At 37.5% G+C, this 26,863-nt stretch overlaps 1 protein-coding gene across 4 annotated transcripts in view; it reads right to left on the bottom strand.

Annotated features, from left to right (window-relative positions):
* The window catches only part of PTPRK (protein tyrosine phosphatase receptor type K), a 543,822-nt gene that overhangs the window by 337,267 nt on the left and 179,692 nt on the right, over positions 1 to 26,863 (bottom strand). For all 4 annotated transcript variants that reach the window (XM_058676844.1, XM_058676903.1, XM_058676779.1 and 1 more), the window contains exon 3: positions 11,522 to 11,793. In XM_058676844.1, the coding sequence (XP_058532827.1) occupies positions 11,522 to 11,793 (272 nt within the window). The remainder of the gene's footprint in view (positions 1 to 11,521; positions 11,794 to 26,863) is intronic.

Below are 26,863 nucleotides of genomic sequence, written 5' to 3'. Positions count from 1 at the left end.
TGGTTAGTCTTCCCACACATTGTCTTTTCTGTACTGTCAATGACTTTCAAAAAATAACATAAAAATATTTCGTCCCTATTCCTAACATACACAGTCAGCTATGTGGACTGTAGCTAATCAAAAATGCAGAGGCCCTTGGCAGTGAATGCCACCTGTCTTTATCTTTTTGTTTTCATTAAATAGGGATAACCAAACAACTACCTTGTGTTGCTGAGTTCTAGATGAGAATTTTACTTGGAGAAAAGTGCAAGTGGAATGCCCTTTTTTTCTTTGCGACTTCCAATCACTCCTGAGGATGTTGCTAGACATACTTTGTCTAACCAGGAGGAGAAATGACTGAAGAGGAAGGCTTCTGCTGCGGGGGTGAGAGAACTGTTTCTGAAACATGAGCTCTCTGAACTAGACTGGGATTCAAGGCTGAAACTCAAGTAGGGCATAACCTCTTGACAAGGTGGCCCACTGAATTTCATTCCGTACAGTGAAAACTGAGAAGCAGTGGATAACTGTGTCTCCTGAATTCTTTGCTTGATCTTCTGCCAAAAAGAGAACCATGACAAAAAATATTTTTTTTTTCAAAAAAACTCATTTAAAATTTTTGTAACTTACATCTCAACTTTCTGACAAATAAATAAATAAATAACTCACTCAACTGGGTCCAAACTCGGTGGCAAAGGGCAATGAGAAAGGTAAAAAGAAACTTGCACGGTATCACAGAGACAGTGCACAGACGATTCTCAGAGACTAGCAGTCCTGCAGAGATTAGCTTCCTGCTGCCAGTCACTGGGGCGCCTCTGGCTGTGAAGTGAGTGCCCTTTACTAACAGGGCTGCATGAAATCTGGCAGGTCCGTTTGGGAACAGCAATCCATTTTGTTTTTGAGACCCAGGGAAGTAGATTGTCCTCTCATGGCACAAGGCAACTCACTTGGCATATGTAAAACAGGACTTGGAACCACTGGTACATAGAGTAAATAAAAGCTCAGTCACCCAGGTGTGGGAGATTAAGGACATCAGGGCCAGAGGGAGGACAACAGCATCATGTGGACATCCTTCATCTTTTATAATAATGGAAAGCTCCCCAGTGATCCCAGCATGAAGAATGCGCATTTAAGAGCAAAATATAGCAACTCTGTTGACAAAGAAAGAATCCTTGAAGACATTTTTTTTTTTTAATTTGTGAGCTGGTCTGCCAGAATTCTGATTACCTTTGATAACAAATAAATCTTCTCCTGGCAGAAAGTAACAACAGTATGCCTTGCCCCCTAAGGGTCACCATCTAAAAATGATGAAAGTCCCAACCTTAGGAGTCTAATTTGAACAGATGGGACTTAATCACGGTGGTGTGTGGATGGACAGCAAATGCTGAGTTAAGATCCACCTTGGATGTGCTGAGCTCAGTCACAAGATTGACTTTTAAAAATCCCTAATGTCATCAAAGCACTGTGCTGATGAGTCTATTCCAAGGGATCCAAAATCATGTAGTTATCAAAACAAATGACAAACATCCTGACTTGGATTTAAAGCTTCTCAGTAGAAGAGTCCTCACTATTCAACACACTCTGGCATTATTTTTTTGTATTGAAATACTCCGTTGCTTTTCTTCTATTCCTTTTCTATTTACAAGGAGGGAACAAACTGCATGCATTTAATAATATAACTTTAAGAGCAAAATGATATTTGCCTCCCTACCCTCTGATGCTCCCTTTTTGTTTTTATTTTACACTTTACATACTTTCATTTTCCTCACTCCTTTGGACTTTGAATTAAAGGATAAACCTCCCCTTCTAGATACTTCAGTTAAAAAACAAAACAAAACAAAACAAAACAAAACAAAAAACCTTGTTTCCAGGGCCAAACACAATGGTTCAATTGGCTAAATCCTCCCCAGCAAGCACCAGGATCTCATTTGGGTGCGGATTTGTACCCTGCCTGCTCCACTTCCCATACAGTTCCTTGTTTAATGGCCTGGAAAGGATTAGAGGATGGCCTGAAGCCTTGAGACCCTGTATGGGAGAACTGGAAGAAGCCTCTGGCTACTGATTTCAAATGAGCTCTGGCCATTGTGGCCATATGGGGACTGAAGCAGCCAATGGCAGATCCTTCTTTCTCTCCTTTTCTCCGTGGACCTGCCTTTTCAATAAAAGGCATTTAGTAGCATGGTTTAGTCATTTAGTAGCATGCTTTTTAACTTCTTGGTGTTATTAATTTCTTTTTTCTTCCTGATGTTGATTTTGTTTTGTGGCTTTTCATTTAAGGGGATGTATAGCAGCTGTGTAATGCAGACTGTCATATCTAGTAACCTGTTATTTGACTTCATAGCATTGTAAATTTCTGTTTTTCTTTCTACTGTTGATTTTGTATTATGATTTTTCATTTGACAGGATGTACAGTACCTGTGAAATGGAGACTAACATATCCAGATGTGAGGATACAATGTAGTACGCATTTCTACTTCCAGAAAAAGATGGGCTTAAATTAAACTGTTTACTATATCTTGACAGTAGGATGCTGGACTCTGCCATTGTCCATGCCCGCAATGATGGACATATGACTGTGTATGAGGAAATATACTTTAGTAATGATATAGAGGAAACGAGGGGGGAAGGGTTATTGGGGCTGGGATAAGGGAAATACAAGGAGCCTATGGAATTGTATCATAAAATGATAATAATAACAATAAAAGTAAAATGTGAAATAAATAAATAAATAAATCTTGGAGAAAACTTCTTTTCCAATGTTTTACTGAAGTATTTTCAAACAGATGCAGAACTAGCGATAAATGCAAAACCAAGCCTCATATAATCATCTACTATCAAAAGTTAGGGACACACGTTCAGATGCCTCAGGGGATTTTACTGTCCTTAAAAAGAAAGCATAACATTGTTTCCATTCTACTTTAGTTATTGTCTTTCACAGCCCAGATTGGTACTAAGCATATAGTAACACGGAATATTAGGTTGTAGAAATGAATTAAAACTCATTTCTCCAAAATTTGGATGCATCCTGCAAGTAGTCAGCTTATATCACGCAATTATAAACTATGCTTGAATCATCACTCAGTATTTAATAAGTAAAACGAACTTTCTTTTGACACCAACACAAGAAAATCACTAATAATAAACATCTGCAATAATCAACTTCAAAGCAAGGGATCAGAACTTCAAAGCAACATAACTTAGGCCAAAGAGATAAATCACTTTGAAATTTAAGTGTCTAATTGGCAGTGTAGGCAAAACAGATACAAGGGAAAGGGGCTAATAACTAAGTGGTGAGGTTTCTACCAAACGTTTTATGCAGAACAGGGCAGAATTTCGGATGTTCAAGCAGAGGTTGTAAAGCGATAGCAAGAAACAGTTCTTTCAAGAGGTAAATACATCATGTGTGATTTCATAATCCCCACCAAAAGTACTCAAAATATTTAACAAATAGAGCAGTTGAATAAAGCAGAAGAAGCTTTCAGAAAGATTGCAACAATTGGCTCAGTCTGAATTATGAAGGAGCTCAAATTAACATAAGTATTTTTACTTTAAAGGAAACACTGGCTTTCAGCGGTACAGTTTAACATTAGCACACTATGAAGTAAATGATTTGTAATGTAGCAATTATCAAGATGGTACAGAACCTGAGCTGTAAATAGAGAATAAGCAATAGGAAGACTAAAGAATATAAGTTTGGAAAATGTGTTGAAGAGATTAACAGTTGGTAAGCAGTAGCCTCTGATAACAAACTGTAAACTCTTTTCTTGTGTAGTAGAATTTCACATCACTGGGTTCTCCTATTGCACCTTCAAATCATAAGGTTCAATCTCTATGCCTGTCTCGTGCTATTGCAGTGTCAGCATCTGTCCAGATTTGGGGTCCTGGATCAGCTCATGTCTTTCCAATGCATTTTCCCTCTGCATGAGTCTTACATAGTTTAGATTTCCAGTTGAAGATCACTTCCTCAGGCAATCCTTCCTGGAGCAAATGATTCAATGTGGTTTCTAAGACTTGCTTCATATTTTTCTTTTCTTTCTTTTTTTTTTTTTAATTTATTTTTGACAATTTTTACATGGTCAATTAGGGCATAAAGGGTTAAGGGCTACAGGAAAGTGGCTAAGACTATTATTATCACATTCTCTTTTTTTCTGTATCTGGAGTAAAGGGGGAGATAAAGGGAGAAGCCCCATCCAGCCTCCCACCCATCCAAGTCCCGATATAGGGCATGCTCCGAGAATCTTGCTCAAGTGGTTTTGATAGTTTAACAGTCTTGAATTGCTGCCAATCTCGCCATTCCAAACACAATGAAGTTGCTGCAGAATCCACTGATTGACATAGTCCATCTTAAGAGTCTCTGTTTGCCCAGTTTTTCACTGCCAACCTATGGCTGGGGTAGTTGATTAGTTCTGTCCTCTGTTGTGATGCCAGGTATCCTCTGCAGGTTCTGATACACTGCCATATCCTCCATGTGCACCTGATTATGCTTCATATTTTTCTTTGGATCGATGTTCTCAGGTCTATTCTGGGTCCAATTTCTTTTTTGGGCTCAGTTACTCTATTTTTGTTAAATCTTGCAAAACTATCTCAAATCTGTTCATGTCATTCATATTCTCTCTGTCACTCTCTCTCAACTTTGCTAGTTCTAGCTATTGATTATTATTTGTGAGAGATTTAAATGGATCCTGGGAACTTTCATTATATTCTGTAAATATCATAAAGAGATTTCTCATTAATGGGCCCGGCGGTGTGGCCTAGCGGCTAAAGTCCTCGCCTTGAAAGCCCCGGGATCCCATATGGGCGCCGGTTCTAATCCCGGCAGCTCCACTTCCCATCCAGCTCCCTGCTTGTGGCCTGGGAAAGCAGTTGAGGACGGCCCAATGCCTTGGGACACTGCACCCGCATGGGAGACCCGGAAGAGGTTCCAGGTTCCCGGCTTCGGATAGGCGTGCATCGGCCCGTTGCGGCTCACTTGGGGAGTGAAACATCGGAGGGAAGATCTTCCTCTCTGTCTCTCCTCCTCTGTGTATATCTGGCTGTAATAAAATGAATAAATCTTTAAAAAAAAAAAAAAGAGATTTCTCATTAAAAAGAAAGGTTAACTTTTTATTGTTAAAGCAGATTTATACAGAAAAGGAGAAACACAAAGACCTTCCATTTGCTGATTCGATTCCCAAATGGCCACAAAAGCCAGAGCTGGCACAGTCTGAAGCCAGGAGCCACTTTTTGAAAAACCTGGTATATAATGATTGACATGACATGCTAAATAATTAATACACATAAATATTTTTTAAAAATTGGAAAGAAGAAGTGTATCGATTCAGAATCTGGAAGTTGAAATGAAGGCATTCCTCTTTCTAGCATCTGTGTTCCTTACTCTCCTTAGGTGAAACAAACTCCATCACAAAAATGAGCAAATAAATCCCTTCTCCTCTTACTGCTTAAAACCCTTACATCAGTCACTAATATAGAATTTAACAAATCATTAAGTATTTCTCCAAACAACACAGAATGGGGCACCTTCTGCTACCCTAAACTTGAACAGCTCTGACCGACAAGAATGATAAGATACACTCACAGTGACTGTTAAAATAAGTGTACTCATTTATTTATTTATCTGCCTTTTCAAAACTACAAAATTAATCAACAGATCAATAGAAAGTTACAGCAGACATCTTGTATTAAAGCAAATCTCTCTCAGGATAGGACAAAGTCACCCTTGCAAGGTTACATGTTTTAAGAAAACAAAGACTATCATAATAAGGAGACTATTGAAACCCATTCTTCACAATGAGAACTGTGAAGAATAAAAATCAGCAGCAGCAGGCTACTTTGTTAATAACTTCTCAGGCAGACGGCAAATTGTGGCAGACTAAATATGAGCCACATTGACTGTGTTACACGATCATTATTGCAATAACAAAAAATAGGCCTCGCTCTCTGTGGCTGAAGTTAAAAGTTAAAACTGTTAAAAGTCAGATTAAATGACTACAAAGAAAAAAAAAGACCCATCAACAAGCAACCAGTGATGTGGCCCTGGTCTAAAGAAGAGCTTACTTAGGGTCTGATCCATTTTTAAAACAAGGTAAATACAACTACAAATGGTGGGCACTCAGTAACACAGTTTTCTTTCCTTTTTTAAAAAAAATCTTTGAGTCACTGATTAACTTGCAGCTTTTATATTCTCTCTTCCACCAGACTATAAAATGTGAATGTCTTCAGTCATTAGTAGATATGCATACTTGCAGTTTAAGCATGTCTCACTTAACATACTGCACATTGTGTGATAATATACTCAAAATATCCAAGAAAGAAACGACTTAATGCATTCAAGTGCTTTTGCTCAGTTTACACGCTCAGTTTGGCAACTAACCCCTATTTCCTTTCTCAAAGCTATGGGGATTGCAGTAGCACCACCAACAGGGTATTTACACACAACACTGTTCTTTATACCTTATCAGAAACAACCACTTTCCCAAAATTTTCTTATCAGAATTTCCTTCAAAACTCATTGAGCATCACCTTGTCCCATGGCCACCTTCATCCACAAAGTTTGGAAAGGGTGAAAGATGGGAGGAATTCCAGCCAATAAGGAAGAAATGAGCTATTGAAGAAAAAGTATCTGCGACTACACAGGATAACAAGTGAGAGTCGTGGGGAATGCTTAAAAACTAAGAAGTGACCTCTATAAAACTTATCTAGAAAGGACATGCTTAACAGCATCCTTTGTGAATTGGGGTCTCTATATAAATGAGGACCAGCAGAACTAGGAAGAGTTACAAGAATTAAGACAGAGGAATGACAACCCCTCTTCCTCAGCTGTTGCAGCATGGCTCATGAAGGTGCTCTTCCTACCAGGCAACTGTATCTAAAGGTAAGTTTCTTAGAAGCTTTTATCAAAGTTGTCAGTCCCTTGGTCTAAATCTCAGCCTTCTCAGGTCAGAAGTCAGCAAGATCTATGAAGCACAATGATCTTTCTCTTGCTACAATGTCAGAGTGATACAAGTCAACAGAAACCTTTTCAAAGGAGACAAAAACAGAAAAATTCATGCTTGGTGTGTTCAAACACTCTGTAGAACAGCAAACATTAAGAAGAAAGTGAGTGGCAAAGATTCAGTGTTTGTATCTCAGTGATTTGCGGGAGGAGGGTATAACAAAGGTACTTTCTGCTAAATTCTCACTTTCCACTCTCTGGCCAGATCCCTGTAGTTTTCATCATGCATCGTTTTTGTGATTAATGATGTGCATTCAGTTAATGGAATACAGCAGATTAGGTTTCCACTAATAGTTTCACAAGTTACATACACAGTCAGTCTGCCTCATTTAGTAACAACCTAACTGTTCAGCAGGAAAGTGATGAAATTAATCCCAAAGCAGAACTTAATTTCATGTATACAAGACAGGTCAGATTTCCAGAGTGGAGAAAAGTACACTTCAGAGGTGTGCAGCTCTTCATTGCAAATCTAATAGTGAGATAATATACCACTAATGACTTTGTTTGCTTTCACTTATGTTTAGTAATTGGTTTAGGAATGTATAGCATTGACTTAAGATCTGTAAAAATCGATAAAATAGCATGCTGTAACTATGGCAAGTAGAACAAATGTAATATGACAATTTCTACAATTAATACATGGAGCTGAGAAGACTTCTATTACTCTGAAGACAAAAACTAGTTTCTTATGTGAGTGTTAATGTCTTACTGCAATTACTATGTCAAAAAATAAAATGTTGGCTATAATTACATGCATATGTACCAGTATTTTCAAGGGCATTCTTATACTTAAAGGTGACTGGAATATAAATACAATCTACCGTCACAAATAACCAGTATTCTCCTCCATTCTGGAGCTACAGCAGCCTCAAAGAATACTAATTATTGGTAGAGCAAACTGATTTTCATAGACTGTCAAAAACAAAGTAAAGTATGAAATATGAAGAAAAAATCCATTAAGTCAACTCATTAATTTAATTTTCTACAATCTGAGCTCACTTCCCCTGGTAAATCTAGTAAAATATTCTATGAAACCTAGATGATTCATAGTGTTCATGGTCAAGACAGTCACCTGACACTTATTTCTACTATGGACAAGGCTATTTTCCTTGAAGTGTTTTTCATCTAACGCATATTTTAAAGATATTTTATGTGAAATATTTTTGGAACCTTAACCATTTACTCCAAAAAGCTTGTTTAGACAGAAATATAGTTAAATTAAGTTTATTTCACACTGAGACAAATCTGACACATCCTTCTGAACAGATTTGAGGTGCTCCTTTTCTTTCACACACACACACACACACAAAAAAAAAAAAAAACAGCTCCAATTTCTCTACTGGCATTTCAAAACTGGTCTCTGACATTCAGTGCTTAAAGCTATTTAATTGCTTTTTAAATAGAGACCTTCTTCACCCTATAGCATGCATTAAAAAACTGCCACATTTTATCTGTAAATCAGCACTTATCAAAAGCTGCATGAGTACTGATTTTGAAAGCTATCAAAAAACTCTGGGAAAAAAACGATGGGATACTTTTTTTCATGATTTTTCATTATAACAGAAATAATGTCTAAAGTATATGCAATGCTAATTGTTTCAATGATTGTGTACAGGCACAGCAGATCTATACTAACTGATAAAAATATCAGTCATGTATTTTATTGAGCATGATGCAAATAAAAATACTCTGTTATCTGCTCATATTGATTCATTTTTTTCCTAGGTTAAATGCGTGTTGCAGTGAAACAGCCACACAGGAAATAATTTCCAGCTCAAATTTTAATCTTCAACAAGAAATGTACTCATAGCTTCATTTAGTTAGTCATTTTTTTCTCAGAGAAGACATATCTAAAAGTATCTCCTTGGTCAGGCTGAAAGACTCATGCACACATAATCTAGCAAACTGTCAAGCACAACAAAACTGAACAAAAAACTATTCATCCAGTTCAAGGCAAAATAATCCTACATTAGGAGTAATACTAAAATGTAGTGTGTGGCCATAGGAAAATGTGGTTAATATTAATGACTCACATATAGATAAAAAAGTAATGTATAATGATTGTATGGGTATCACATTTTAATTATTAGATAAAGGAAATCTGCATAGATAAATTTATTTCATTTATCAAAATTTACTGCTATAATGTTGTTTTCAGTGTTTAGCTTTGCTTTCAATTTATTTATTTGTTTGTGAGGCAGAGAGAGAGAGACAATTCCAGTTCATAGGCTAACTCCTCAAGTGCATGTAAAAGTCACAGGCCAGAGCTGTCAGCCAGGAACTCAGTCCAGAACTTCTGCCTGGGTGGAAGAGACCCAACTGCACGTAGCATCACCTGTTGCCTCTCAGGGTCTGCTTGAAAAGGAAGCTGGAGTGAGGAGCCACAGCTGAGAATGGAACCCGGTGCTTCAACGTAAGACACCAATGTCCTAACCAACATAACGAATCACAAGGTCAAATAGTATTCCTACACTAAAAAAGGTACAAGTAACAGTTCGATCTCTTCCAAAACCATCTTTCTAGGTAGAAAACAGCAAGCAGAGTTAACCAAAGGCTATCTAAATCCAGAACACACAATTTTAGTGATTTTGCTACAATGCCATTTGGGGCGGGGCGGGGTTGCTTTGTAGGCTGCATCATGGCTAAATGTGTCACGGACAGTTTCACTCTGCTGAATCAGGGTTGCCTTTTTTCAGTGCTACACCACGGTCCAATGACAGTTCCTCCCGCAACCAGCAAAATGATAACATGTGAGGGTGACCCAATGATGATGGCAATCTACTCACTGCAGATGGAGCTGAGCTCATTAGCTCTGAATTCAGTTACTCATTATCAATTTCACACAGCCTATGCACATTCCGGTCACATGATGCAGTCCCCTCAAGCCGTGTAAACATCAACAGTAGAGTGCGCCCAGAGGGAAGAGCAACATTCTCCATTTATGAATAATGGGAACAATGTGAACCTAATGAAAACCCATGAAACTGCAATACATACAAGCCTTAACTAAGAACCTTATCTCTATTCACAATGCAATGGGTTTTAATAGAATAGAAAAATCAACTTAAATCAAAGCAATTAACACAAGGAGTTGATTTTTTTTTCCTTAAAGTGAAAAAAAAAGCCAAGCCTAACTTAAAGAAATGGTTTCTTTTTCAAAGACCTGGTCTTTTTATTTAAAAGGTAGAGAGATAAAGAGAGAGAGAATGAGAGAAAGAGATCATTGATCTACTGGTTCACTCCACAAATAGCTGAAATAATTTTGAACTGGCCAGGACAAAGCTAGGACATGGAAACTCCAACTGGGTCTCCCCCGTGGTGCCAGGGTCTCAAATTCTTTGTCCAAGTTCCAATAGGAAGGTTTGCTAGCATAATGTTGCCATTACAGAAAGTAGCTTATCCCACTATGCCAAATCAACCTGAACCAGTTCAGTTCATTTCTCCAAAACAAAAATGAGGAGCATGAATTTGCTTTGCTATTTAAGGCACCACATACCACATCAGAGTGCTTGAGCTGGATTGCTGGCTACAGCTCCTGACTCCAGCTCCCTGCCAGTGCCATCCCTGGGACACAGCAAGTGATGGCTCAAGTACTTAGGTCTCTCTGTCCCCTACATGAGACACGTGGATTGACATTCAGGTTCTTGGTCTTGGTTCTGGCCTGGCCCAACTGCAGCTTCTGCTAATGCTGGTATTTAGGAAAAGATTCCCAACAGATGACAGCATTCCTCTCTCCCTCTCTCTTTTTGTGTATGTCTGTCTCTCAAAGAAAACAGGAACAATGCAAAAGTGAAACTGTTACAAGTTACATATTGTTCTCTCATCACTATAAACTACACTTTCACATAAATGAATTCTCAAACGGCTCCAGAATAAGCCATAAATATAAAAGACTTTCAGAAGCTTAAGCATCTAAGCCTAACACAAAAGCAAGCTTCTTTGAAGGCAACTTCTTGTTCCAAGTCCTCTCATTACCTGTGAAGGTCTCCGCTCAATCTTGCAAACTGCAGGTGGACATTTTAGCTAACCATATAATCTTAGGTACACAACCTAAAATAGGTATTGCTAATACCTATTATCGTCTTTAATCACAATGAAACAAAGTATTTCTGGAAAACAGTGAAAGGTACGGATTCTTTTTCAATAAATCTAATTTTTTTTAATGCCTCCCTTAAGATAACATAGTTCATGAAAGAGTATTTCATGTTTATTTGCAGACATTACTTTTCAGAAGTTTTTCAACCAGTCCTCCATACTCAAAAAGGCTACTTCTTTTGAAACAAAGCCAAAGAAATCAATAGGAGGCTCTTTATCAAATAAGCAGCAAATTTTAGACCTAACCTCACTTCCATTTCTCTCTGTGAACATTTTCTCTTGGACCACTGTATTCAAACTTTCTCAAGAACAAGTCTCCAGGTTGAGGGGAGCTGGGGCAAGAGGGAAAAAAATCCCTCATACTACAGAGAGGAAGCTTATGTCTAAGCATTTAGAGACGCACGTCTAGTGGGAGCCAATGAAAATCAACATATAAGCCAGAAAAACATAGACGATTACCTGATATTCATTGGGCCAAAAGGTGCTCACTGCTAGCTCAGCCCGAAGCCAATCTCGACCCGTGAATCCAGTGACATTCCAAATTGGATTAGCGAGCGGTCCTTTATTTACCCTAACTAATATGTTCAAAGTGCCAGGATTCAGTCCTTTCTGGCCGTACAGCAGGTAACTAAAATCAATGCAGTGAGTGTCGTTCTCCTTCATCGTAGGGAGCTGAAGTCTGGCTTTTTCTCCAGGGTCATGACTGGAAGAGTCCACTACCATATAGGAACCTAAAAAGACATTACAAACATGAACGTGAAACATACATATCCAAAAACGATTATACAGCAACAGAAGAACAGCAATACATCCTGAACATTAAATTTAACTAGAAAAGGCTGAATCTCCAGAACAGAGACGCAAAAAGATACAAATCAATTTAAAAGGTAAATTAGAACCATGCCAGCCAATGGATATTACTTTAACACATATACATTAATACCATCTAATCTTGAAAACAGATTGTTATTTGATAAATTAGGATATTGAGTTCCAATAAGCAGCTTATTCAAAATCATATAGAGTAGACCAACTAGGACCTGATTTAATTCCAGATATCACTCTAAAAAAAAATCTCTAGTACTACTAAACAGAAATATTTTCATTAAAATTAAACAAAACTGATCATTTATTGTACTTGTTTAGAGAAGATGCACCTTTATTACTGAAAGGAGAAACACCGTGCAGGCAATGGAATAATCTCAGATTTTTAATTGTAGCATCATTGATTGTATACTGTTTGCTTTTAAGTTTAGTTCATAGAATAAGGATACTCCGTAGGTAGTACCAGGGTGAACTTTAAAATGTAGAGGAGCTCAGAATTAGGCACAAGGTAGATGCCCTCACCTGGATTTTCACGCACTACTTTGTCAATTAATAACCACCATTACAGGAAACAATTCTGTCATAACTTCCATAGTCAGCAGAGCCACAAAAAAAAAACCCAGTATAAAGCCATAAATCCATTTCATGAATTTTTATTGGTTATTTATGATGGAAGCACAGGACATGGGGAGTCCTATTTTCACAGTACTGACACACAGACTATGCACTACAAAGACCAGCAAGTTATGGAACAGAAAAATGCGGCAAGCTATTGAGATACTGATAGTATTCCAAGAGCCAATTCAGAAATATGTAAGAAACAAGTGTTTTCAGGTGGCTGGATTTTAACAGTTACCGCAACAAGATGTGAAAATACTATAGATTAGGCATAACAAAAGATTTTAGTTAAAAGCAGTGTTTCTTCCTAAATTATAATTTCAGCTAAAATATATTAGGTTTAATTTACAGAATCCAGCATTCCAGGGTTACACTATTCCTGACATGCAAAAGTAATCAATTACCTGCATTGCAATCAAAAACCTAGTAACTTGTACTGATGACACAAAACATTTGATGTCCGCTAACCTGAATAGTTCAACCAGGCCCCACCAACAGGTTCAAATCTTGGCAGACGACAGGGCTTCAGCTCAATTTCAAAAGTGACTACTTCCCATTGAGTGCTATCTAAACAGTCTAGACTGTTGGTCAAAATTCCATGAAAAGCATCAGAAGAGACCAGTACAACATTAGCCTTCTATAGTGACACTGACTCACGTGGTTCAGTTCATTTTCCCAGTTCTCTTTTTCTTCTCAGTGAGAACTCGTTATTTCTTTCCCGATTCACACAGAATATTTGAACAATCACAGGTTTTAAACAAGATATCCTGCATCTCATCTAAATTTATAGAAGCAAGATGTTTCTCTTTTTGGTTATATTCCTATTCTGCAGGCCATGGCTGACAATGTCCTTCTGAGTGGTTCACCACTCCACAGCACAGCAGCTATTGCCCTGAACCAGGAGAAAGCTGAAGACATTGGATGGTGCTTAGTGGGACTATGCTTCATTTTTTTTCTTTTTTTCTTAAGCTTGAGACAGACTTACCTGCTGCTACAATACTTTTTCCGATGACAGACAGTAGTCACAGAGGACTTAAATTATTTTTACAAGTCTGCAATTATTACAGCCTCTGACTGTCAATTTAAAGTATTGAGCTTTAAATGACTCCCTGGCTTTCTAACAGTCATTTTCTTCTCTTTACAATAAATTTTATAGCAAAATATGCCTTGTGTCACATTTTAATTACATAGTATGATATTCCCCATCAAGACTATTTAGCAATTTTCAGCCAGTTGCACTTTTAAACTACAATAATTTTCTTATTAAAGAAATGGGATGAACAAAATATATTTACTTATTGGCATTGCTAATTTAATCATTAGTAAGACAAAAGTCACAAAACAAAAGCTTATCCAAACTGTCTCAACATTTCCAGGACATTCAAGGAAACTTAAATAATAAAGAAAATTAGTTCCGATTACTCATAACTATAGAATGCTATTGCTAAATTATCTTCTTTCAATACAGCCTATTACTAAATTCTTCACGTGCTATGGAATAACAAATGATTTACTGCACAGATCCAGAAAGGAAAAAACAAACACCAGTACCAAAAAACTATCTAAATCTTTAACCTACTGAACTGATACGGCAGCAATCAATATACTCCGTAGGTTTCTGCTTCACACGAACATCACCCCAAACACAGACGACACTTCTTATCAACCTCTAAAAATTATGTCTGCAGTGCCCCAGAATCTAGATCTCAATCCTGGCAGGTAGAACATTCCACAATATGCACGCCACTTTAAAAGACATTTCTTTTCATGATTAAACCCTCTAAACATGAGAAAAACAAAAGTATTTTAGTTCTTGAGTTAGAAACTAGCAAAGAAATAAATATGATATTATTGGGAAACACATTTAGCACAGTGTAGAAGACCTTAGGTGGAACACCTACATTCCACATTTCAGTGTGTGTGTGTGTGTGTGTGTGTGTGTGTGTGTGCTGAAGCACCAGTGCTGATTCCAGCTGCCTGATAATTCAGACCCTGGAAGGCGCTGATGGTGGTTCAAATACTGTGTGCCTGCAACCCTTCTGGAAAATCTGAACTACGATCTGGTTCTCGGCTTGGGCCAAACCCAGTCCAGTCAATGCAGACATGTGGAGTCAATCAGCAAAGGGGAACTCAGTCCTTCACCTCTACCATTTCTCAAATATACATTCTATCTATCTATCTGTCTATCTATCTATTTATCTATCTATACACACATATTTAATTTAAGAATTAGCAGCAATGTATGAAAGAATTTCAGAATAGGCTGAGAAAAGTATGTAAGTTATAAAATATTATATTCATGGGCTCGGCATGGCAGCCTAGTGACTAAAGTCCTCACTTTGCATGCAAGGGGATCCCATATGGACACTGCTCCATATCTCGGCTGCTCCAGTTCCCATCCAGCTTCCTCCTTTTGTCCTGGTAAAGCAGCCAAAGACAGCCCAGAGCCTAGGGATGCCACACCCACATGGGAGACGCAGAAAAAGCTCCTGGCTTCAAATCGGTTCAGTTCCGGCCATTGTGGCCACTTGGGGAGTGGACCAGTGGATGGAAGATCTTTCTGTCTCTCCTTCTGTCTGTAATTCTGACTTTGCAATAAAATTATTTCAATATTTTTTAAAATAATAAAAATAAATAAAACACTACACACACATAAATTCATTTATGGTAGACAATTAACTTTTTCATAGTCTGCGTCTGTACTCACAAATGCTTACAAATAAAGCAAATAAATGCAAACAAGAAAAAATATGATAGCAAAATGTTAATAGTATTATTAGGGATTATCACTGTTTTCATTTTTCTTATTTTTCTGTAGATTTTCTGCATATTATACATTGATTATTAGATGTGTACTTTCCATTAAACAAGAGACTCCATGAATACTATCTAAAATTAGGAACATCAAATGAATAGCGATAATTCCTTGGTAAGTAAACAAGTTCTGGGGCTTTTAAAAATAAATCCTCTTTTCATCCTGGAGATTAACAGCATCTTGGCATTAACAAAAATGCTACAAAATTCAGCTACTTCTTATTTTTAGTATATTACAAAGAGAAAGAATATATCTAGAATGACTGGCTTTCTCCCCCACCCAAAAAAAACCCCAACAATTTAAAAAGCACAGAAAAAGTCTATATCCCAAACTATAAATGAGTAATACTCTCTGGATTTTAACTGTTAATGATTTTTCTATTTAAACTATCCTTCTAGGAATAATCTAGCAACACAAAAGTCTAATAACAAGAAATGAGTGATAAAGTGGTTTCTGTATTTCACTCTAATGCTCCTTTGAATATGTGCTATGTATTTGCATACTTTAAACACCAGCATAATATTCTCTTCAACCTAATTCTTGTTGAAAACCCACTGAATGTTCCCTATCAATTGAGAAACATTACTGCACCGTTTAATATTCACCATCAGCCATGATCTTGCCCCAATCGATTTGTTCACCTTATTCTCTGTTCTCTAAATAAATCTACTTCTCCCCAATCTGACAGGTTTCCCATTATTTTCTGCAAACACTACACCAGTTTTCTTTTCCCAGAAGTGGAACATAACTTTTGAATTCCAGGTTTTGCCCTTAATTATAAACAATACTTGTGCAAATTTTAACTAATCCATAAAATGGATCCTTTATCTCCCTCAGACAATAATACAGCTCTAGAGTTTACTTGACTTATTCAGAGGCCAACTGGAAGAGAAAAGTTATAGTAAATTAGAGAGCAAATGAAACATAAATAATGTTAGCCTATTTGGTGGTAGAAACTGTATAGTTACAAAGAGAAATGAGGAATTACCACAGTATCCCAGAAAGTGACAAATGTGGAAAGGGGGGAGACATTTTTGAGAACTGGATCTTCTTAAACAGGTTTTGTGGATGCCTGCCACTGGGCAACTTGAATTCAGAGTGGATTCACAGGACTTGAGAAGCTGGAGGAACTCCACACACAGTATAAAGTGAGCATCCCTCGTATTCACTGTGTCCTGCAGCGGGCGGTCAGCAAATGCACAACCATGTTCGACCAGTTTAGAGACAGACTAAAAGTTCCCAGAGGGGACACATGTAAGCACCAGAAGCAAAAACAGTGGCACAGTTCAACCTGCATATCTTCTCAAATGTCCATCCAGCACCCTCTACTGACAAAGCTACCTATAAAGGGGAGATGATTAAAGAGCTAGGCTCCAGGATCAAAGGGCAGGTGACATGAATGGTGAATTGGAGCTCTGAGCAAGAAGAGTGAATTGAAGCAATTACTTGTTAGTCGATTAGTTGGATTATTGATTGAATAAGAACACCAAGGCACTAATTCAGTAGCTGGCACGACAGCTACTGAATTCTTCAGCTCTGGTGTCAGCATCCCATATGGGCACTGGTTCTTGTCCTGACTGCTTCACTTCTCATCCAGCTCCCTGCTTATGGCCTAGGAAAGCAATGGAGAAAGACACGAGTCCTTTGGCACCTGCACTCGCATAAAAGAGCAGGAAGAAGTTCCTGGCTTCCAGTTTCCTGAAGGCCCAGCTCTGGACACTTAGCACTTAGGGAGTGAACAAGCAGACTGAAGATCTTTCTCTGTGTGTGTGTGTGTGTGTGTGTGTGTGTGTGTGTCTGTAAAATAGAACAAAAATCTTTAAAAAACAGATACCAGTTCTTGGAATACAATAACACAAAACGAAGGCAGTTATCAAAATAAAGCAAGTGATTGAATCTGGCTTATGTTGTTTTCACACATAATGATCTGCCTAGGAATATAGTTTGAAAGTAGGCATTATACATTCGTGTTAAAGTCACTCTGCGCATACAAGAAACCGTTGACCAGTATTGTCAAATGTTACTCACAGAATCATATTACCCTCATAAAACTGCTGATTTTACCAAAAAACTTTGTTGCTATGATTTCCAGCAAAATTGTCTATTTCAGAAATTAAAAATTGGAATCTCAGAAATACTTATTAACTTATTTCAACTTGACTAAATAAATTTAATTTATATTAATATAATAGCACCTTTTAATGCAAAATAACCATATTTTCCATAACAAACACAAAATAGTAAGAAGCACCTCAAGGTTTAACTACTTTTATAATCTCTTTAATGTTGACATATTATGACAGCTAAATTATCATTTTTACTTCTTCATTCAATCTGCTATGATAGCATCTGGAAAATTCAATCATTCATTCATGGGGAGATGAGAGAGAAAATGGAAAACAACATCTCATTGTTTGTGTCAAAATAATTTTTACCTCCTGGATTCCCTCAAAGGGTCTTGGAAGATGATAGAAACTCCCAGACCACATGTGGAGAACCACTGCATTTTAATAACTCTTTTTATCTTTTCCATAGAAAATCTTATTCATGTTTTTATTTATATTAAGTCTCCTTCATCCACTCAGCCTCTGCAAAGCAAAAATGTCTACTCTATAGCATGAGGGATGAAGTAAAACTCTTTAGTGTGGTGTTGGATAACTGGAGAATGAAAGCTGCAAAAGGTGACATTTTCTACACTGATATGAATATAAAGGATGTGAGGGTTCTACGAAAAGCAAGCGAAGCAGTACTACACAGGTAGATTCATACATATGGATACAAATACATACATGATGTTTTTTATAAATATTCTCAAATGTGTTATATAGATTATATGATATATATGATGCAATCATATTATAAATTAATGCACACATATACATACTATATAGTATACATAACTAACACACACACACACACACACACATACATACATTCTATTCTTAGTCCAAGACAAGAAGCCTAAAAGGCCAATCTGCCTGCTCCGGGACAGGACACAGGGCTGACTCTTTCTCCCACCTTTGTTTCGTTCATCTTTTCAATACATGAGATGAGGCCCGTCTCCTTTCATCAGGAGAGTGATCTACATTCCTTGGCCTGTGATTCAAATATTCATCTCATCCAGAGATACCCCCACAGACACATTCAGAAATGCCCAGTGTACACAGAGTACATAGGGTACTACGTGCAAAGTCAAGTTAACACAGAAAATAAACCATCACCAAGGATTTTGATTCCAGGCTTCCACAATCACAGAATCAGGCCATTAGATATGAATAGAAGAGAAGAAAAGAATAAATAATATTTAATCTTGTAAGAAGCAATTCTTGTGTTCTTAAGACTGGTTGATTAGCTACCAAAGCACCAATAGACTGTGTAAAACAATCGGTTCTTGGCACTGAGTGAGATTTTCCAAGTAGACAAAAGAGCATGCTAGAAACTGTGGCCATGAAAAACCTAAAGACAATATACAGTAATGCAGTGTCATACATAGGCTGTTAAAAAGCAATAATCTGATTTTTGATTAGCAAGAGTGATAACTGAAATTCTAACTTGGATCCCATCCCACATGGCCAGACTGTCCTCATGATAACTTTATGTCTCTAAGAATTTCTGACACTATTACTTTTTGCTAAAGTCAAAATCATTACCCTATATTTCTTTTTTTAAGTAAGACTTATTTATTGCTAATTGAAAAGAGATTTACAAGAGAAGGAGAGATAAAGAGAGAGATAGATCTTCCATCCACTGGTTCACTCCTAAAATAGACACAATAGCCAGAGCTAAGTTGATCCAAAGCCTGAAGCCGGAGCTTCTTCCAGGTCTCTCCTGTGGGTTCAGGGATCCAGGGGCTTGAACCATGCTCAACCGGACTGGAAGTACAGCAGCAGAGATGTGAACCAGCAACAATATGGGATGCCAATGCTTTCCATCAGAGGAATAGCGTGTTGAGCCACAGTGCAGTCCACACAACCTATTTTCCAATATTGTTCACTGTTCATTCTTTCTTCAGCCTCTTTCTTCTTCCACCATTTTTCTTCATCTAATGCATTTGCCACAATATACCCAAAAATTAAATGTCAGAAACAAGATTCCCCCCCTTCCCTTTATTTTCATGTTCATATTGACTAGCTATCATTGTCCACATTTTCCACAAAGAAATAAAATAAAATACAATTCACTGGAAATCTCTTCACTTTTCTTTCTACTAAAGTTTTACCAAGCTAGTTATCCCTCACAAAGACAACTAGCAACTTTTATAATTCACACACTAACAGCCTTATGGTAGGATTCTATAAGCCACCATATTAACTTTTTCAAATATATATAATCCACTTGTTTCCTCAACTTCACATTGCAACAGTAATAAAATCCTGACTCCTTAGGTGCTCAGCTTCAACAGGAACAAGCACTAGCCTACCTTTCTTGCGTTATCTCCTATATTTCTCTTCCCTTGGTTAATCTGCTCTAGATACCAAGGACTTTGCCTGGAATTCTCCTTCTACATATGCTCTGTCCTCAGCTGATTTATTTTTATAATCAGGTTCAAATATCATCCGTGGACAGAGTTTCTTGGTCTCTTAGCTAAAGTACTTCCTGTTAACCTATCACTTTTGGTTGTATCCTTCATATAACGCGTCACTTCATGAATTTAATTTGCTTCCTTGAATGAAAAACTGGAGATTATAGCTATTTTGTTTTAACGAGTCTAGAAAAAAAAAATCTCAGGAATGTTTTTACTACAAAATCCAACAACTAGCTGTGTTTCCTGCTCTGCATTCCAATAGCACCTATCTAATATTCACACAGGTACCAAACATATCTCCCAACTCTAGTTTCAGCTCTGTAAAACCAGAAATCTCTTTTGGACACCCAGGGCCAGAGAGATTGTGCATCTGTAAATTCAATGAACTTAAAAAGAACAAGCCAAAAAATAAGATTTAAATGACAGAGCAATATGGAAAAAAAATCATGCAATTTGTAATCATTTTAAACCATGTTCTCCATCTTGACAACTCCCTCAGAGAATTCGATCATTTTGCTAAGGTTGACCTCAGTGCCCTCACTTTTTTGCATGGTCTTATTAACTTTTTATGTTTTCACATTCTATTGTTTCTTAAGATAATGTTTCCCTTCTACTGGAACTAACTCCCTGACATCACACAGCTCATTTCTAACAGACAGAATGAGGCACTCATTCTAAAATGTCAGATTAGAAAAAGTAAACTAACTCTCAAACTTCCAAAACAAAAGGGCGGAACTAGCCCTGTAGAAGACTTTATTTTCAACAACTGTGCTCTCCCTAAAATGCCTGCAGCACACTGATATGGCAATTCTAAAAAGACTTCATTCACATTCTTTAGGATAAGATTTCTCTTAATCCTTGACTAAGAGCTTTACCTTTGTTTTAGGTTGCTAACTTATGCTATGTGAAAACAAAGGTGCCTTTCAGAAAACAGCTTCTAAAATCTTAAAAACATAACAAAACTTTAAATTAACACATTTCTCTCTCTTGAGACAAAATGGCTCATGGAGTTCACTTGCTATGTATTAACATTTCAAAAGTGAGCCACATATTGTCCTATAATGGAATTCCCTTCTCCTCCTGCATCTAAGCAAAAACAAGTCCTTAACCCTCATCTTGACCACAAAAACTCAGCTTCAACTAGCTCATCTATACCCATGCTATATGATTCTGAAAACCATAAGCATCATCTCTTCCTCTTTAGCAGTAGCTACTCCTAACACTTGCTTTGCTTCCTTTCTAGGACTTTTCAGAACTTTAGTTTTCCAAACTCCCCACCTATCTATCTAGCTTGGGAAAACAAAGTTCCCTTTTAGTTTTCCTCATCCTGAAATATCTATCAATGTAAGGTAGGATGTGAAGACTAAATAAGACAGTCTATATGACATGCTTATGAAAAAAACAGATAAGTCCTGTGTATCTGTCGCCTTGGGCATACCTACTCCTTTCCTTACAAAATAGTTTGAAGAGTCAGTTTGACGGAGTTGGGGAGGGGGCTGGAAGATTGGGGGTTGGGATTCAGGTGGAATGCCAGGTTACATCTGATTGGTGGACAGCTGGACCGGCGCGAACATCATGAGCTGTGAGGAAGAAGGAATGGCGCAGGGTCCAGGGAAGGATATTGGAATAACTCCTTACAAATATTTTTAAAGTTAAATATGAGATGACAAAGTTAGAAGATATGCTCTTAAAAATGTACAATTCATTGGCACTGGAATGTCAAATTTTCCTAACCCTTCCCTTCAAAGCTCTGCAGTTTCATCCCAGCATATCACTTCTCCTTTCAGCCCATTCCTTCCTATTTCTTTATGACCATAACTACCTCATTCTTCATTTCTCTGAAATATCATACACATATATACATTCTCTTCCATCCCCACTTCTAGACGTATACACACAAACCATCACCAACAATTGTAAATGACTCAGATCTAACAGTAAAAACTTCTAGTGTAAGAGTTCTTAATTTTCTATAACCCTGATATTCCCCTCTAGCCAGTAAACCTGCATAGCTTTGATAGTATGTGGCACTGAAATGTTTTGTTAGGTAGTTACTAATGAAAAAAAAAAATCTGAGTCAAAACAGTCTGAGTTACACTGTCTTATAATGCAAAAGATTCTTTGTCCTGTGGCCAATTCTGCAATCATCACTTGCCTTTCCCAAAGCATCAAAATTCTAATGAACAGTGAAAGGAAAGATAAGATAGTGCAGTCTGCAATCTCTGGAAACTCCATTAAGACGATTATGCCAACAATTCCAATCTATAGTATGGGTAACTAGGAGAAGCCAGAAATGAAAATCGTTTGAAAAGAAAAACATACAGAAAAATGAATGGGGAGAAAAATGAAAATGAAACAAAGCCAGAGAAGATGAGAGAAAAGAGAGAAAAGGTAAGAAAAAAAACGGTTCTATGCATTTCCATGCCCCCCAGTTTTTCATTAACTACCCAAGTAAGATGAAAAAAATAGAGGTCCCAAAAATTGAAGAAGAAGAAGAAGAAAGACTGTGTCATTACTTCAAAAGCAAGACTGAACAAGACTGTACCTTTTGATCACAAGATAATCAGCTACAATTCAAGGTTTTGAATAAGTTATGGGGGGAAAGCCTGAGACCTCTGACATCCACTTCATCATCATTTATTTAAGAAATCTCTACTGGAACTAGTAGTTCCTGATATTTGAGCAAAGTGTAATAGTGAATCATTATATTCTAGCGTAAGTAATTCTACTCCCAGTGATGTCAACCCACTAGTTATTTTAAAAATGAAAGATGGCTTAAGAAGGTGGAGTAGGAAGCAAGAATTTGCCCTAGTAGCTAAAACAGCAGTCAGCAAACTGCTTTCCTACTCAGAATTCTGAGTTGGATTCCTGGCTCTGGCTAAGAGCAGTGCAAATCCTGGGAGGCACAGTGATGGCCCAAGTAAAGGAGTGCTTGTTTCCCATGAGAGAATCAAAGTGACTTTCTATTTGGAGAGTGAGCCAGCAGATGGAAGTTCTCTCTGCCATCATGGTTCTTCCTTCCCCATCCCCTTCCCCTCTTCCCTTTCCTATTCCCTCTCGTACTCCCTCCTAAACAAAGCAAAATTTTAAAAATTGTACAATGCCATATCAGCCAAAGATAAGGAAAGTTACAAACTTTCTCTGTCAACAGACTGCTAATTTAACTTCCTCTTAACAACAATCACCAAGGATATTTCTCCAGCAAATATTCCTTCTAAGCATAACCAGAAAAGCTGCATGATACAAGTGACCTCCATGCCATTTTTCCCTGAGAACTATTCCTTTAATGTTTTCATAAATGCTAACTTAAGGCTCAGTGAATGAGGATAAACATTGCGAAATCAACTTTTAGTTCCCACACTAACTTTTAAAAGCTTTCCTCTACGGTGTACTACACAACCGAAAATAGGAAATAGTTTCACCCAAAACTGCTAAAACTGTGACCAACAATCAAAAGCAGGTGTCCCTCTCCACGCCCCACTTCCCCATATTCAGCGCTACTGCATTGCCAGGATGATTTTTGATGTAAGAAAAAAAAGAAAGCTTTCAATAATTTGACTTTTGTATCTTTCAAGTTACTATTGACTTGTACTCCTAAGATTGAATTCATTTTCAAAAGCTAAACTAAAACATTTCACCAGATAAAATAGGAGCAAATTCCTCTCCATTGACCAGGACCACTAGCAACACTACGATCTTCTTACACTAAAAATATCATATGTCTCCATGAGACAGTTCATGTAACTTGTGTGAATGTGTGTCAGTGCGTGTGTATGTGGATTTGAAATGATCTCAATGCAGGGACTGAACTCTATAAGCACCATGATCTGGCAGTGAAATCTCAGTTACTCCTTCCATCAGAAATAGTACAATTTATTAGTTGAAGCAATGAACTGCATGGCCAGGCACAAAAAGAACCATACATCCCATGTGATACTCAAAATCCTCACAGAGCTGATCCAGACAAATGCTGCACTACGTGTTTGTCCAAAACACTAGCAAAAACATCACAGCTCACTGCTTATGATACACATTTTCGCTTTGACTTACATCTCACCTTTTTTGGTTGGAAGGCTAATGCTGCACTTTTTAACACAGGAAGCTCAATGTCAACAACACTCACTAACTCTTTTAGGCGATCAATAGATCTACATTTCCTACCGTGCATTGTTATAATGTGCAGATGTTTACAAATGCAATAGTAAGCATACTAGAGATCAGTATCTTTCATTATGTCATTACTCACTACCCAAGTAACTGAAGAGAAGTTATAACGAGAGCTTCCTGGTAGTTATGGAGTGACATAAGGCAGTAAAAATAGTTTGATTCACCAAACCATTTGGTGAAAAATGTACTAGGGTATTTTGACATCTAGAGATATAAATCTACCTGGGCATTCATAAATGCATTTGTATATAAAATGGTGTTCATCCAAGCTCTTGATGTATAATCACCTCCCTTCCTGACAGGTCATACAAACTAGAATCTCTCTGCTCCTAAAACAGTGCACAGAAACTCTAACCTTGCACATCTTCCATCTTCAGGCAACACATAAAGGAATTCTCAGACCCTTCTTGTCTGAAAAGTCATCAGACCCCTTTCAAATAAGGTTCTGCCCCACAACCTGGGGAAATGGGACACTGCAGAGGCCAAGAAAAATCTAAACAGACAAAGCTTGTTTGGTTTCCCCACTCAGTTTGTTAGCAGGAGATCATACCCTTTATGTCAAGTTGTATTTCTACATGGCTGACCATGATTCAACCATATCTACATAATGAAGTCTCCACAAAAATACACAATGAAAGCATTCAGAGAGCTAGATTCAGGGAGGCTCTGGAAGGTGATGCAATAAGCAACAGAATGGAAGTTCGACAGCAATTCTTACTTGCTTTGCCAAAAGCATCTCTTCATCTGTATCTTTTTAGGTGTAAGTTTCTTCAGTACTGTGAGCTGTCTGAGCAAATTAATAGCCACCTTGGTTGTAGGAACCGCAATCAGTAAGTATCCTATCATAAGTCAGGTAAAACTACTTGGGGCTTGAAATTAGCCTCTAAAGATGAGGATGGGGGCGAGCCTTGAGGACACAGAAGTCAATTTGCGAGATCAGTGTCTCAAGATTGGTGGTGTCTGAATAACTGGGCATCCCTGGCAGTCAACTGCTTGCATCCAGATAGAAAGCAGGGATACGGGAAGTTACAGGAAGTATCCATGGGTAGGCCCATGATAACTTGTACACATAGAAACGGTGCTTGTCTTCATCTTGAGTGGTATAGTAGGACACAAAGAAGCTAAAAGCTAGAAGGGGAGCTTGCCAATGAAAGACTAACATGTTAAAAACTTACTACAACTAGAACAAATGGGCAATGAGGGCAGTAAACAAAGCATATACAGAATGTCAGGTAGGAAGCAACTGTAGAATTCAAGAAGAGAATCAATTATATTCACTTTCTGCAGCAGATGATGAAGGTAATGTGACTTATATAGAACACAAAAATAGCAAAATTAGTAAAAACTAGTGATAGAGAAAATATTTATGTGAAGAAATAATCCTCAAAAATTATGTATTTTTCACTCATATACCCAAATGTCAGTGTTCTCTTTCTGAGCAATAATGCACTGGATGAAGAACAAGAGAAAAAAAAACTCAACTTTTTTCCCTGGTGAATCACAGATCAGCTATACCATTTAGGACCTGCTTATGTCTTTTCTTCAGATTATACATCTACATGACATTTTCACAGCATTGTTATATAAGAATGCATAATCATAAAATATAAATATGTATGTTTCCAAAATCACTAAGCAATCAAAATATATAAACAACTTTTTTAAAAGACTGAAATAAAACCTCCACTGGAGATCCCTACCGAACATGAACACGCAGCTCCCATAACAGAGACTAAGACTCATATTTGCTTCTCATGGCTTCGATGCTTCCCCTGCCTGCAGAAAGGGAAGCTTTCGGATGCTTCCTCCACCCACAATCATTACCTAATCTAACTTCCTGGGAGTGGTCTGAGGAATGGAGATTCTGTCACCTCTTCATTGTACTACTTATAAAAATAGTTGAAAAGCAGAAATTGCTACTTTTTTCTCTGGCTGTAGGTACTCATAAGGCAGAAACTCACCAAATATAACAACGTCATCCTAAACAAGTAACAAAAACTGTCTAAGGAAGGAGAGACTTTCACCTTCTTGAAATGCTCCAGAGAAAATATTAAGAGTTTAACATAATACTAGTTCTCTAAAACAAAAAGCTCCTAGCCCATAAATACGTATGTAAGTCATACTTACATACATTTACAAACAGAAATCCCACGATGCCATTATATGCTTAAAAACATTTTCCAAAAGGTGTTAACTATTTTAAAATAAAAGTTCTGGCTCCTGGCTCCTGGCTCCTGGCTCCTGGCTCCTGGCTCTTGGCTCATGGCTTCAGATCAGCGAGTACCAGCCGTTGCAGGCACTTGGGGAGTCAATCATCGGACAGAAGATCTTTCTTTCTGTCTCTCCTCCACTCTGTATATCCGCCTTTCCAATAAAAATAAATAAATCTTTAAATATATATATATATATATATATATATATATATATATATAAAATATACAGGCCATGAACTGTTCAACTGTAATCACATTTTTATCACTAAAAGTGACACAAATATTTCTACCGCAGAGGGAAAGGGAGGCAGCATGTATTCTATACATTAACTTCCAGGTTGGCTTCGGTAACTAAGAAATTTCTTATTATTTTTTTAAAAAATGTTGTTTCATTAGTGATTAACTATTTTAGTGACTTCTAAGACCGCAATTCATGACAACAATTTGATGCTGCACACACAAGAACATATAACTAGGAGTGTGTCAACTGTATCCACCTTATGACACTCACCAGACACATCTTGAATTGGAACAGCCATTCACTGATTGACTTCTCTCAGATACAAAACCAAAATTTCCTGTTGAGTGTCATATGCGTAGACTGTCATGTGTATTTGCCCTGATAAACTTTCAATGTA

This window comes from Ochotona princeps, chromosome 1 (assembly GCF_030435755.1).
Source record: "Ochotona princeps isolate mOchPri1 chromosome 1, mOchPri1.hap1, whole genome shotgun sequence".
In the NCBI taxonomy this organism is placed as follows: domain Eukaryota; kingdom Metazoa; phylum Chordata; class Mammalia; order Lagomorpha; family Ochotonidae; genus Ochotona; species Ochotona princeps.
The sequence above is the reverse complement of the archived record's forward strand: the minus strand, read 5'-3'. Positions and strand labels throughout refer to the sequence as shown.